Here is a 14,906-nt window from a genome sequence, read left to right as displayed (position 1 = left end):
GTGTAGCACAGCCTGCTTTACAAAGGAAAGAACCAAGGAAAGTGAACAAGTCTCCATGTGAGGAGAACGTGCACAGAGAGTACTCTTAGGAATAACTCATACAGAAGTGTATGCACTGAGGTACTCCCTAAGGACACAGGAGCACATAAGGGAGTCAGAGTTGGGGAAATTAATCAAAGGTCTTGACTAGAAGGAGGGTGTCATGGGAAGTGAGTGAGGGGGTGCTTCCAAGATCTCTAAATAAGGGGGACTGGGATAAAGAATGGGGCATATTGTAATCTACAGAAGCATGTGTATCTTGTTTATTGGTGGGGTTATTTTTAAGTAGTAACAATGCAGAAAGCATTTCACAATGTTTAGATTTTTCCAGACTACCCTTTTGCAAGTTCAAACATAATTCCTTCAGTAGCACTTTTGTCATCCTTCATTTGGCAAAAATTCAATATGACTGTTATTTGTTTATATCCTTCTGGGAATCAGCATTAAAGAGAACACCAGAATTGTGATAAGCTTGGAGGATGAAATTTATCCAGGAGCAGAAGGGCCAGCACAAGTTCAGTGCACTGCTTAAGCCACATTTAAGCCTTATTTTGAAGGTTTAACTGGGATGTGAACAGTGCATAAGCCTTGCACTAGCCCTCTGTACAAGGATGAATTTCACCCTGAGAGCAGCAGTAGGGACATTATACCAAAGCAATGTTCATTTTCCTCACTTTAAATCTTCCAGCATCACAGTTGTTAATTTAAGGCATGGGGTGGTGGGAGCACAGGAAGAGAATTGTCTGGAGAACTTCTCACCATTTTAAAATTAGTCAAATTTGGGGCTTGAATAGGTTTAGCATCCTGTAATCTGTGAAAGTCACACACATGAAACTTGCAAGTAAAAATATGTCCTCTGACAGCTCCAGTACTCCATGAAGGCATGTAACTGAAAGATAATCCTGTTAAATGAAGTGTTTTATCCACAGGCTCAAAAACTGTGTTAATACTCTCTTAACCCTACCAAAAGATGAAACCCTTGCTCTCAAATACTCATTTTATTTAATGTTATCCTTGCCTCTCTCTGGCATATCTACAGCAACTTTTAGTAAAACTCATGGTCTCATGTTTCAGTACTTTTTTTGAAAGGGAAAAAGGACAAAAGGTTACAATATTGCCTCTTTGAGGTTAACAGGCCAAACTGTCTAAACAGGTTCTATTTAATTTGCTTTTCAGTCTACTTTCTGAAACGGCTGATTAAAGATTAATTGATAAACAAGAGATTGCTCCCTTTTTACTCCTCTTGTGCCTGTTTCAGCTAATAGTTCAGTTTTTAGTTGTTGCTAAGAGACTTCAGACAATGAAAGATGAACTACTAATATGAATGGGCTGGAGAACAGACCGAGGGGGTCAAAATACTTCATCTAGTGACTGACATAATGCATAGCAAATGCTAACAGGTCAGTATTGTCAGTCATTTTTCAGTCTGTCTACATCTACATCTTAGTAAAGTGACATTTATAACAAGCTGATCTTAGTCTATTCTTATTAACTTTCAGGTGCTAGCCTGATCTCAGATAACAAATCTTAACTGAATGGGTGACAAATGTAGTGCAGATAACATGCTGGCCCTGTAATGGTAGATAATCAAGATAAATTTCTTCTAAAATCTGATAGACTATATATATATATATATTATATTTAAAATATATATATATATATATATATATATTATATTTAAAATATATATATATATATAAAAAAAGTCTACTTGCCAACAAAAGCTCTTGTTCTGCAAGTGCATTGGCTCCAAACAGCCACGCTGCAAGAGTCATGTGGCCACAGAACTCTGTTGAGCAGTAGTTGGCAGTTAAGAGCAAATTCCCTTATCCCAACGTTTCATATACTGAGGATATAAAAACCTTGTCTGAGCTCATCTTTACCCCTGACCCCACCCCAATCTCTATCTGTAGAATGACTGACTTGACAAGCACAGACCTCTGGTTCTTGAAACCCACCAAACGTGCTGTCATATGAAGTAACTTGAGATGTTCACTACCCAGCTGTTCTGCTGGGACAAGAGATCTTGACTCTGAGGAAGACTGAATGGATGATCTTCAGACAGTGCCATAAGCTCTGAGAACAAGTCTGCTGTGCCCAGCCCAGCGTGAATAGGGTCACTCTGGTTCTGTCATGCCAAACCTTATGCAATGCTCTGGATGCGAGAGGAAACAAGAAAGAGCATTTTTCCCTCAGCATGTAAGAAAAATTTCTGATTGTGGATTTCTGCTTTCTCTCAATCAGAACATTTGACACTTGTTTTGACTTTCAGCGAACTCAATTTCCAAATGCCATAGATGATTTGAATGACCACTTATGATGGTCCCAGTTTGTCTCAAGTAGTTGGCTAAGGCATTTTCATACTTGTTATGTGCAGAGCAGATGGACCCACTTTGTTTCAAATGCACAGTTTCCAAAAACTACTGTAATAAGAGGAGACCAAGTTCTCCCATGTATGTCCATATAATAAATCACATTCATATGGTCTGTACTAGCTGCCCCTTATCTCTGGGAGAAAGGATTTGTGATCCAACTTATGGATCTTCAGCTCTAGCAATTTATGAGGACTCTTTTCCAAAGACTATTCACAGCTCCAAGATCCTCGATGTGCTCCTTAACCCAGATTTGATGCAACACTGTCTGAGAAGCAAGTTAAGAGAAGGGCATCCCCTGGCCTTTGAGATGCACACTGGCAGTATCCACAGCAGTAGTAAGTATCTGATCCACTGAGACGAAAATATTTCTACACCAGCTGCAGCTACCTCTACCTGGGTCATATTTGTATACTTACAAACGGGGCTGACACAGGTGCAGGTCTCCATCAGGCCTCATGCATATAGATAAAATCTCACAGGACCATCTAGCATGGACATGGCTAGGCTCACTGTCTGGGATAGGTAAGCTAGAACTCTTGTAAAATTTAGGCTGGGCCTCTATGAAGATTAGAGCCTGCCCAGGGACCAAGTTTGATTTCACTTTGTTTACTCTCAGACCAAGAGATCTGAAGAAGGAGCATGTCTCACCGGGAATAAACTATTTCACAGTAAGACTGGGCTCTAATGACCCAGTTATCCAGATCTGCCTGTAAATCTTGTCAACACAGACAAGCTGTAGTCACTACTAGTTACTTGGTGAATACCCTGCAGGCTACTAACTTGTACAGGTTGTTTTCCCCCACAAACCTAAGGTAATCACTGTACTTTTGCCTTAAAAAGATACAGAAGTAGGCATCTTGAAAGGATAAGGACCCATAACCAATCCTGAGGATTGCCCCAAAGACCCCATGCAAAATTAGATTTAAAAAAGCTCCAAAAGTCTGTCTCTCTTTGCATAGGTCCAGGATAAGTGATGGGAATCAAAGAAGGCCCTGATATTACTTGGAGGAGAGGAGGAAGAAGTTAAGATGGTCTCATCAGAGGATGAGGTAGACAGTTATACTTCTGAAGACTTGATGTCACATTAGGAAAATCAGTGAATTCAGGTGGAGACGGCAGAGGGATCCCTACTAAATCCTTCACCTGCTCAGGAGATTTTTTGGGAGAATAGGAAATCATGGTCTCTTGTTACCACTCATCACTGAAGAGACCTCTGACACAGGTGGTGGAAGACCATAGGGTAAAAATCCCCAAAGTGTGTTCAGATGGAGGGAAGTCTGGGTAAGATTTAAACTTTGGAGCTTCCCAACCTGACACCTGAGGCTCCAAGGATGTTCCTGTGCTCATACAGGGCTCCCCTTGAGGTGGAGCTGCAGCAGAATGGCAAGTAACCCCTTTTTTTTTTGGGTTCCAAGAAGACCACTGGACTCAGCTTAGATATAGCAGGAAAAGTGGGCCCCATATATCTGAGTATGACATTTGTTTTTTCCAGAACTGTGGTTCCCATGGCATCAAGGGTTCATCTGCACAGCACTGACGGGAAAATCTTGAACAGATCTGACAGACTGTAAGAGGTAGTAAGCTGGGGCTGGGCAGTGATGATGGCTCTGTATTCTCTGACAGCCCCACCACTGGAGCCTTCAAAGGTTATTGGCTCCTGGTACTTAGATGACATGGAACGGTGCCCCGATGTGTATGACTGATCCAGCTGGCCCAGATCCAAACAAGTTCTACTCTTCTCCGAGATCAGGGAAGCAGACACAAATCTGACTGTGGGATCCTTGTCAGAGCACCACTTTTTTTTTTTAACCAAGATGTCTCTGGGTTCTGCTGGAGTCACAGCTGCTTACTCTGTACCCTTAGCCGAGGGAAACCATTCTGACAGTTCCTTGCAGGGTGATTTTACAAGAGGAAGAGCCCTTTCTGCCTGGGATTCTGTGTCTTGTTTTGACAGCAAGGGAGGCATAGCAGCCATACTATTTGCACCTGGGGAGGCATCATAACCTTCAGCTGAGTGCCCTTCCCCAAAGCATAAGAGGCACTTTTCTTGACTATCTGAAGTAGGGAATTTCACAGGAAAGAGAAAAAAAAACCTTTAATCCTCTGGTTTTAAGATAGGTCTGCCATGGTGAACTAAAAATACCCAAACATTGACAAAATGGTCAAAAATGTTTAAAAAAAAATAAAAGCTTTTAATCCTAAACCTAACTCTAATAAAACCACAATTTACAATTGGAGGTCCTTATCTTACGAAATGGAAAAAAACCCAGGTTTGTTCTGTTACTATTCCAGCAGGTGGATATAGTAACTAGGGAAACTATTAGAGGGGCTAGGCGATTATTGTCAGCCTATGGAATGTAGGAATTGCTCACACCTCTCCAAGCCCTCAGCTACCAACTAGATTCATAGATACTAAGGTCAGAAGGGACCATTCTGATCATCTAGTCTGCATTACAAGGATCTGTGACCACATGGCTAGGCACTCTACTCCTACAGCAGGGTCCGGCATGCAGGAAAGCTTTTTTCTTTCCCCCCACATCTAACAGTAAGACATCCTGGCAGCACCACTGCATACTTATCTACAAATTATAAACCAGAAGCCATTAGGAAATATTTTCCTTGCCTTGAAGGCCCAACCACAATAGCAAAATCTTGTTTCTGGTGGAGAGAAACTGTTCACAGTAAATAGCTTAATATTTAAAAGAATTATAAAATATTCAAGAACACAGTTCAAATAGAACAGGAATATGACAATGCGCACATTGAAAATGTTACTTTTTTAATGTCTGCCACCAGAGGTCAGTGTAACATGAAACAGATAGGACTACTCTGTCATTTACCTGTTCAAGTTGAATAATCCAAAAAAAAAGAAAAAAAAGAAAAATAGGGTGTGAGCTGACATTATGATCTTAGCAGGGTTTCTAGTTTGCTTTGCTAGGTACTTGCAGTCAACCCAATAACTTCTATATAAAAGCAAAACATTCTCCCCACAGAAAAGAGACTACTTCAGCAACATTACTAACTAAAATAAAGTAGTGAAATAATAGCAAACCATTTTTTAAAACTGAAATTCATGGTACAATATTGATTTTCCACTGAAAACAACTTTTCAAGTTTACTGCTTTGTTTCTACAAAATAGGTTTTTCCTATTGTGGGTGTTAACATATTATTGCATAGCAGACACACATTTGGTTATGTTCTCAGAGTCGTCAAGTTTCTTAAAATAAGGCTCCTTCTAATTTGCAGGATACGGGGATGATTATTCATGATATGCGTGCAGTTCAGAAGCAACACCAGACATCTGAAGTTTGTTCTACATTGCAGTGATATTAGAGATTTGTAAAAGGTTTTAAAGTAGAACTGGTCAGACCATTTAGACAAAAAACAGATACCTTCTCTAGTAAAAGATATTTTCCAACCAGCACTCTTTTAAACCATAAATTTAAAAATAAAAGTCACATATTGCCAAAGCCTTCCTTTGCAATCTGTGTTGTGTTTGCTCACCTTTGCTGACTACACCAAGTTTTGGCTGTGCTCAGCCTTGCAGCTAAGGTCTTTTTGCCATCTTCGCATATCACCAGCAACACAACTAATCTGAGAAGCTAAAACCTGTTGCTCATGGATACGGACAATTCAATTGAAAAAAAATATATAGTTTGATTATTTAAACATAAAGACACCACCCACAGAGCAACTAACCCAACCATCAAAGTAAGGAAAAAAGGCATAATAAGCAAAGAAAATGCAAAGTATGACCCAATAACCAAAACAGATTTTTTTGTTTTGTCTGAAGTGACTTTTCCCTTTTCTCTTAGATGACCTTTTAATCCTTTTGTGCTGGCAATTCTCAGGACATCCATAGCCAGCAACAGTCTCCATGCCAGCAACATACAAAGCTCACACTCCTAACATGTAAGTGTTTACTCCCTCAGTGCACCTTTAAAGAGAACAGCATGTAGGAATTCAGAACATACGCACACTTGTGCATGCACACATGGGAACAGAACAGCACTCACACAGGCACATACTTTTAACGCCTTTTCAGTGTACTGGAAACCCACCGTATCCCCCTGCCTGGATGGGTGTTTTTGGAGAAGCACAAGTATACAGACTAAAATCCTCCGTCTGGAAGCCAGCCCGGTTTAATGAGGGCTCAGATGCACTGCGGTGAATTTTTGGCAATGACCGAGCCAGAAGCTCAATGGAGGCAAGAATCTAAAACAAGCAGAAAACAAGAGAAGATCAAACCTGGTGCTGTAGAGTGGCAACAGCACCCACAAAGCCAAAGGCAGAACACTGAGTTACAAACAATGAGTGACTCTAGGTCAATAAGCCATCACTTTTTAAACAGTTTAACATTTTGCACTCAAGTTTTTGTTATACTTCCTGAGAAGGCTGAAAAAAACATGTATGGAGAAATTGCATCACTTTTTCCCTTAAGGAATATACTGCTTCTTCTTCAGTGAGTCTGATGAAGGTGACAATTTTTTTTGTTTACCTCCTTGTTCATGCACCAATGATGTCACCAGGAACGAACATAGCTTTTGTTTAATTCAAACCATTACTGTAAAGCCTGCAGAGGGAACTCATCTTTTTATAGTTTTTAAGTGTTGAACTCATGTACTTAAAAAAAAAAAATACAGCCAAAAATGTTTAGAATCCGAACATATTTTCCCTGATAGAGGGATTGGCAGGTCAAGTTTCGCAACAAAACTACTTGACAATTTCCCTTTATAGTGTTTTGGGGGTATAAAAATTTCAGAGAATATATAGAAAGTACTCAAATGGAGAAGTTAATGCGGCGTCCACTTGCTGTGTGAATGTGTCTTCTTTGTACTAAAAATGCACTTTGCTAACTACACACGCCAACTATATGCTAAACTTTACAATCGTACTTAGTCCGGTCTTCAGCTGGAACTCATGTCCCAGTTCAAAGGGAGAACTTTGAAATAGCCAATAAGTACATACCATAGCTGCATTTCTTAGCAGGATTTCTTAACCCGTGAGTTGTTACTCAAAACTGGGTTGCTAGAATGTATCAAAGGGTCATGTGGGAGGCCAGAGGGAAGGGAGGATGTTACAGAGCCCACCCCACACTCACCCCATAGCAGTGGCTCCTGTGGCTCTGGTCCTGTGGGATGACTAGGATTGGCTCCTCGTTCTGGGCTTTGTGAGCTGGAGCACAGAGTCACAGTGATGATCAGGTTTAGCCCAGCCACCCTTCCAACATGACGACAGGGAAAGAGCCAGGCCAAATTTGAGAGAATGGTTCTGCGTCCCTATGTATCAAGTTACAGTGCCACTCTCACAAATCCAGCCTGACCAGACCCCCATCAGGGCTGCAACCCTGGAGATTGCAATGCCTGGAGCAGGGAGCCGTGCCCAATCAGCTTGTGAGACAGGAGTCATCACTATGGTATACACAATGCATTTATTTAGCACTTAGGATGTGAATGTGTACGTTATATTACTCCTGAGGGATTCTGCGCCAAAAAATTAAAAATTCTGCACTCAATATTTTAAAATTCTGCATATTTTATTTGTCAAAATAACACAATATAATCACACCAGTTTCAATGATATTTGGTCATTTATTTCAAAATACCTGTCAGCAAGTATGTCTGTAACAATACAGACAACAAAAAAGATTCAGGAAATGTTTTTTGATAAACAGATTCCTTATTAGGCATATTAATACAGAACTCTGAGAAATAATTTATTTAAACTACAGTACAGAACCGTATTTCCCACACCCCTCAGAAGCAGTGCAAAGGCTTGGGGGAGTCAGGGGTAACAGAGAAGCTGAGGGAGGGAGAAGTAGTGGCTGGGAAAAAGTCTGGGTATGAACTTGAAGGTTATTGGGTATGGATGGGAAAAGTATGGAACAGGTTTTTTGTGGGGGTGGGGAGGGATTGTTAGGGAGCGTCCCCATACAGACCCTCACTCAGGGGTCAGCAACCTTTCAAAGAAGAGCCATTTTTTTGTTTTTGTCTTTGCCCAAAATATTTCGATAGCTGCATCACACGCAAGGCTACTTGTAGAGTTAGAATTTATCAACTAATAATAATTGAACATATTAAAGTTACTACTACTCACCAATATTTTTAATGCGACTAGAATCTAGGTGCTTCAGTGAGGACTGTACCAGACTGCCCTGAGCATGGGTATGCAGCTGTAGTGTTAAACCATGCTGGGTCCATGCCATTGCATATTCACTTATATCTTTAGCCAGGGTGGCTAGATTAAAGCTAGCAGAGCTGCAATCACGCTTCTGATTGCAATGTAGGCACACCCCCTGCGTCTGTATAGCACCCCTAGCACAATGGGGACCTGATCTCAGTTGGGGCCTACTGATGTTACTGACATACAAATAAGTTTGGACCCATCTCTTCTGCAAATACTTGCATTTAGATTTGGGTTTGTTAAAATGCATTTGCTACAGGGCCTGCAGTGACGTGACAGTCCCTCAAGTGAGGCTCTGAATAAGGCCAGTATCCTGGCAGGGGATCACAGTAATGCGATGTCACTGTACAATATGTGTGCTCCCTGGGGGCTGAGTGGTCTCTGCCTTTCTGTATCACGGGGTGCCAGGAGCATTGCGTACCTGAGATGACACAATAACTACACCTGTTCTGTGGTGGATTATGTGTTTATGAGAATCTCATGCTGGCTTTGTATCAGACTCTGAATCCCCTGCATGCAAACCTCCCACCTCTTCTGCTGGATGCCAGTCTTCCTTGATAACAAAGCGGGGTCTGGGAGGGAGTTTGGGTGCAGGAGGGGGTTCTGACCTGGGGCAGGGGGTGCAAGGTGTAGGATCTGGCCGGGTGCTTACCACAGGCGGCTGGCTCCCAGCCGGCAATGCAGCAGGACTCAGCAGGCTGCCTGCCTGCCCTGGCTCCACACCACTCCCGGAAGCGGCTGGCACATCTCTGCGCACCCCTGGCAGTGTGGGGTCAGAGGCGGGGAGAAGGGAGCGGCTTCACATGCTGCCCCCGCCCCCAGCACTATCCACACAGCTCCCATTGGCCAAGAACCAGCCAATGGGAGCTGCAGGGGCAGTGCTAGTGGGCGCAGGCAGCCCATAGAGACCCACTGCCCCCTCCCCACAAGGGGCGCACAGAGATGTGCCAGCAACGTGGGGTCAAGACAGGCAGGCAGTCAGCTTGCTGAACCCTGCTGCACTGCTAGCCCAGAGCCGCCTGTGGTAAGTGCCACCTGGCCAGAGCCTGCACCTCGCCCCCCTCAAAAAACGGCTGCCCACAAGGGGGCATCCAAAGAGCCTCATGTGGCTCTGTTGCCACAGGTTGCCGACCCCTGCCCTAGCCTCTCCCATACAGTCAGGCACATCTGCCCGTCCCCATGTGTCTCTGTGTCACCCCCACTCAGACATCCCCCTCTTCCCCCAGCGCTGCACCCCCTCCCCTCCTACCCATGTGTCCTTGCACCCCTTCAGCCAGTCCCCTCCCTGCATCTCCATGTGTCCCTGCACGCCCTGTCCCCATGTAGCCCTGCACCTCCCTTCCTCCTGTGGCCCTGTGCCTTCACTCCCATTCAGCCCCTTCCCCAGTCTGTCCTCCCCCACTAGCTCTGATGAGCACCTGTCTGTGACCCCCCAGCAACCCCACACTGTCTGTCATCCCATATCTCCTATCTCCTGACCTGGCCTGACAGGCGCTGTGAAGAAGACATTGCAGGCTTTTTCTCTTCCCTATCATAGCTAGGGCTTGCCTGGAGCAACTGCTGTGTTCTAGCACCACAGCGCCCTCTGGTGAGCAGAAGGCGGAACTGCATCAACTTTTCAGCAGAAACGGTTTGCTGCACACACACACAAATATGCACGGCACATGAAATATGCACACACGCAATGGCGCAGAATTCCTTCAGGAGTAATATGTTTTGGTTAAGAAATATTTTGTAAGCCAATTTTTTTTTTATTACTAATGCTATTTACTGGGTCATGGCAGGCCATCCAAGTTTACAAATGGGTCCTGAGCCCAATATGGATGAGAACCATTAGACTACTTTTTACCTGCCACCTCAATCCAAAATGGGGAAATTTTTTACCTGTGGAAAGAGGGGTCGCTCATCTCTTTTCTTCTTCAAGCACTCTGCCATTAGCCTCTTCATGGCTTTTGGACAGTTACTTCGCACTTTACTGAGATCTGGAGACAGGTATCCTCGTCCCACCATAAAAATGATCTTTTTAAAGAAAAAGTGAAAATTCATAAAACAAAACCATGTAACAAATCAAAAAGAATTACATATATTTAACTGTCAATATTCTGGCAGTAATTCTCTACACATATGTAGAAGTATCTGGTATAGTACATTCCACACAATTTGAGACTAATGACTTTGATATACTTCGTAAATCATTTCAGTAGAAAAGGAGTTATGCTCTTCTTTCCTTTCCCCCTTTAAAAAGGAACTAACGGGGAATCATAAATGCTAGTAGACAATACTATTTGCAGGAATGTATATAAGGAACAATTCTTGAACACCAAAAGAGGTTATAATAAAAAGACTAACTGGCTCTGTTGCAGGACTAAAGGATAAATATTCTATGCCATTTAATTATTTTGCCCGATTTTATCCAGAAGTCAGTGGCAAATTCACACCTTAGGACAATTAAAGAAATATATGGCACTGTACTTTTCCATCATAAATTCTCCTGATTCTCTTCTGACTACTTTTTCTTAACATATTGGGAAAGGAGAGATTGCCTCTCTTCTTCAGAACCAGAGTGTTATAGGTCTGCTTTGTTTGGAAATAGATCTTGCATTTTCAATACCAATATACTGAACAGGGAAGGCCTGTATTTCAGAAAGGACTAAAACTGAAGCACACAACTGTAACTCAACAAATATCTAGTGGGAAGGCAAAGTAAACTGTGGTGCATATTCTTTTAGAAATATGAAGCAGACACTATTCTGTCAAGTCAAGATCAAATATAATGGAGCTTGAACATTGCGTTGATACTAAAAAAACCTCTTCAAACTAGTCAAAGATCTATTCATGCTGTAACAGACAATCACTACCTTCGCTGAATAACTATCCAGCTGGATCCAGCAGGCGTGTTGTGACTTTACATTTAAAGAAATGTAATTATTTTATGTCTTGTATGGGAGGCAAAATAGTTACATGTCAAGTTACATATGGAGGCTGCTTAAGTTAACATATTCTACTGCTCCTTCTTTAAACTTTGGACCCAGAGAGCTTCTGCCCTCCCTTTAGGAGATAGCCTGAAGCTCCCCCACAACATCTTTAGAAACTCGCAAGCACCAACTATGTATCCTATGTAAAGACTTGTCTAGTCTACCCCTTGCTTCTTCTCCAAAGAGACAGACTTTTTGCCATCCAGGAGACAGCATTTTTTCAACTACAGTAAATGTTTAACACGGAAATTATTGATAATTTGTGTTTGTTTGCCGATTTCAATAGGACTTTTTTTTTTTTTAAACTTTACGAGTAGGGGAACAACACAAGAACAGTAGTCCTAATCTAAGGCCTGCGTAGTGTATAAACAGGCATACTAGGGTTCAATTACATCACAGAGCCAATAAGAAGGAGTGACACAGATTTTGTCCACTGTCAAACTTGGATTTAACTTTTCATGTCATAGCTAAACTGTTTGTTTTCCTGGTGGCCTAGATCTGTCAAAACATACAGTGCCCTGTTTACTTCCTTTTCAGTCAATGGACCGAGGAAGATAAACTCAAGGCTTTTCACTGCATTTTACACATCAGCTGCACCTGTGGTTTAAAATTTGTTTCATCTATCACCACGTAGACAAAACTGATTCACGAGTTAGAGCTGTCAAAAAATTAAAATGAAACAGGGCCAAGTACAACTTGTAAGTGGTAACAGCCCGCTGGCTGGGAATGTGGACATTTCCCCCTCCTTTAAAAGATGTAAAATGCAGAAACAAGAAAGCAAATGAGTCACTCAAGATCTGATGAACTGTGAAGCATTCTGACATATATGGAAGCAGCCTGTCACACGGCACCTCTGTCACTACCTGGTGAACCTCACTACCTGGCCAGTTCAGTTGGTTTCTCAGTCACAAACACACACCGGGCTGTTCATCTTTCACCAAAGTGTGTATTCATTCCCCTCTTACATAACAGGAGCACGCAACACAGGCTTATAGCAAGGGTAGGCTTCCCTGCAGCCCTCACTCCCCAGCCCAGGCTCACCCTCTGAGCCCCTCCCAGGCTGCCTCTTACTGACTGTTTCCTCCCCTTATATTCTCCCCAATTACCTTGTTAACCCAGTGATTGTCACCCAGATGCTCACAGTCCCCCATCAGAAAGTGTGTAATTGCCCTCAGCTGGGCCTTCAGCCTTCTCCAGGCTGCAGCAATGTCAGTGATCAGGGTGCTGCTGATAGCACCCTGTCACACAGCCATATAAAATTAAGTTCTGTAGATGAACATTGCTATGGCTGCATTTCTCAAGTATTGACACTAGAAAAACAGGGATGGAGACACAAACAATGTAACAAATGGCATCACCTAGACCTTAGACAATTTTCACTAAAGGCCATGACACACACACATACAATTTCTACATTAAACTGGAAAATTATGAAGCAAGTAAGGCCTCTGAACATTGTTACATGGAGGCATACTATGTTCCCTCGACACTGTGCGACTTACTGATTAGTTGTCTTCTTATCTTATTAGTTGTCTTATCTTCTTCCAGGATATGCACACTTTGGAAAGCCATGTGTTTCACTAAGCAGACCCTGGGAGAGGCTTGAAATCCTGAATTTCAATTAACTAATGCATGTTTTTCTCAATGTCTGAGATGAATATAGGACACAATCTGTTGGCCTCCTCAGTTCTTTTCCTGGACTATTTTTCAAAGCTATGTTAATTTGAAGTAATCAGGAAGGAGGAAGGTGGATAAATGTGAATATACGGAAGATCACCTGCTTTTTGCAGATCATTAAAACTAAATTAGATTACCACAAATAACAAGTTCTCTCTTTAAGCAGATCCCTGCCACATAGTTTTCAGAATCTGAAAACCCACACTTGCAGTAAGAAAAACAGAAAAGGATTAAAAGTGACCAAAGTGGATCTACACTGAGCAGAAGGGACAGCTGACAAACGTTAGCTCGTTCATTTCACTAGCCTAAATTATTCTACATTGCAGCTAACATCTACAACAGACAAATGAGAAAGTGCAATCAAAACCTCCCCAAACCCATGTGCTCTTTACCTGGTCCCTGTTATTGATGTTCGAGTATGGTAACTGCCCAGTCATCAGCTCATAAAGAACAATCCCAAATGCATATACATCTGATTGAAAGCTATAAGGGTTTTTATCTTGCATCCTGATTACTTCTGGTGCCTGTAAAAGGAAAGATAATTATTCTGCATTTTACCATGTCAGACTGCCATCTCACACACCAAATATGAAACTTTTGCTTTAAAAAAGAACAAACAACAGTGAAACAACACCAAGTGAGGTGCCATGCAAAGGCAGTCTTTCAGTTTTAGGCTCTGACTACTCAACAGGAAAACACACAGGCTTCCATGCATGCTCTCTCTCTCTCTCCTCAGTGCTGATAACCCAATTTCTCTCAGTTAGTTACTGTCCCAGAGGTATTTGTTAAAATCTTGTAACTTTGGAAATATGTAATGGGATTTGTTCAGGTCCACTGCTGGAAACAGATGTTCCAGAACCAGGGTCGTCCCTAAGGGGCTGCGGGGCTCGGGACAGCCTGAATGTCCCCCCCTTAACATTTTTTATACAAGTGAAATCTCGTGTGGGGAGGAGACACCAGTGCTGGGAGGTGAGAGAAGATGGAGAGTCACAGGGTGGCACCTGTGCTAGGGACTCCCAGAAAAGGGAGGGGTCCAGGGCAGAAGGGCAATGGATGGAGTCAGCCTGGCGTTGTCGTGTTCTGGCGGCGCTAAGAGGCCAGCGGCCAGTGCGGCAGTGGGCAAGCAAGAAAAAGAAATACAATACACGCTTCCCACCAGTGAGTGCAGGCCCGACCCCTGCTGCCAGCACCAGGCCCCCCTTGTCCCCTAAACCTGTAACCCCAACCCCTGAGCTGGCCTGGCACCCTAGGCACCCTTACCTCCCCCCCCGGGCCGGCCTGGTGCCTTCCCCTGCTCTGCACGACACCCACCCTGAAGCGTGGGGCTCGGAGCAGTTGCCCTGATTCGTCATACCCAAGGGATGGCTCTGTCCAGAACTGCTGGGCCTACAGCATTAATGTGGTGGATCTGAACATGAATTTCTAAATCTATTGGCTATCAAACTGGGTAAGTTCATTACTGTACTATGACAGGCAAACTGACATTTTACAGACTGAGAAGCAATTTTGAAACTGGCATTACAACAGTGCTAAAACAACCTGGACCACCATCAAAGTTTTAAGGGGTGTGTGGGGGGGAGGGTGAACCTGAGCTAAACAAAAGTCCTTAAATAAGTTTCTTCTGAAGAGGTAATCTATCTGGATAATCTTTATGAC

General features: G+C 42.9%; 1 protein-coding gene across 6 annotated transcripts in view; it reads right to left on the bottom strand.

Annotated features, from left to right (window-relative positions):
• BRAF (B-Raf proto-oncogene, serine/threonine kinase) overlaps positions 1 to 14,906 on the bottom strand; it is a 140,792-nt gene that overhangs the window by 9,211 nt on the left and 116,675 nt on the right. For 5 of the 6 annotated variants that reach the window (XM_043518744.1, XM_038387407.2, XM_038387430.2 and 2 more), the window contains 3 exons: positions 13,643 to 13,774; positions 10,483 to 10,617; positions 6,477 to 6,630 (listed from right to left, as the gene is read on the bottom strand). In XM_043518744.1, the coding sequence (XP_043374679.1) occupies positions 6,477 to 6,630; positions 10,483 to 10,617; positions 13,643 to 13,774 (421 nt within the window). Of the gene's footprint in view, positions 1 to 5,919; positions 6,631 to 10,482; positions 10,618 to 13,642; positions 13,775 to 14,906 lie in introns of all 6 variants that reach the window. The other variant, XR_006282702.1, reaches the window with a different exon arrangement.

Source organism: Dermochelys coriacea, chromosome 1, assembly GCF_009764565.3.
Source record: "Dermochelys coriacea isolate rDerCor1 chromosome 1, rDerCor1.pri.v4, whole genome shotgun sequence".
Taxonomy (NCBI): Eukaryota; Metazoa; Chordata; order Testudines; family Dermochelyidae; genus Dermochelys; species Dermochelys coriacea.
Note: the sequence above shows the minus strand (reverse complement) of the source record. Positions and strands in the feature narration are given on the sequence as shown.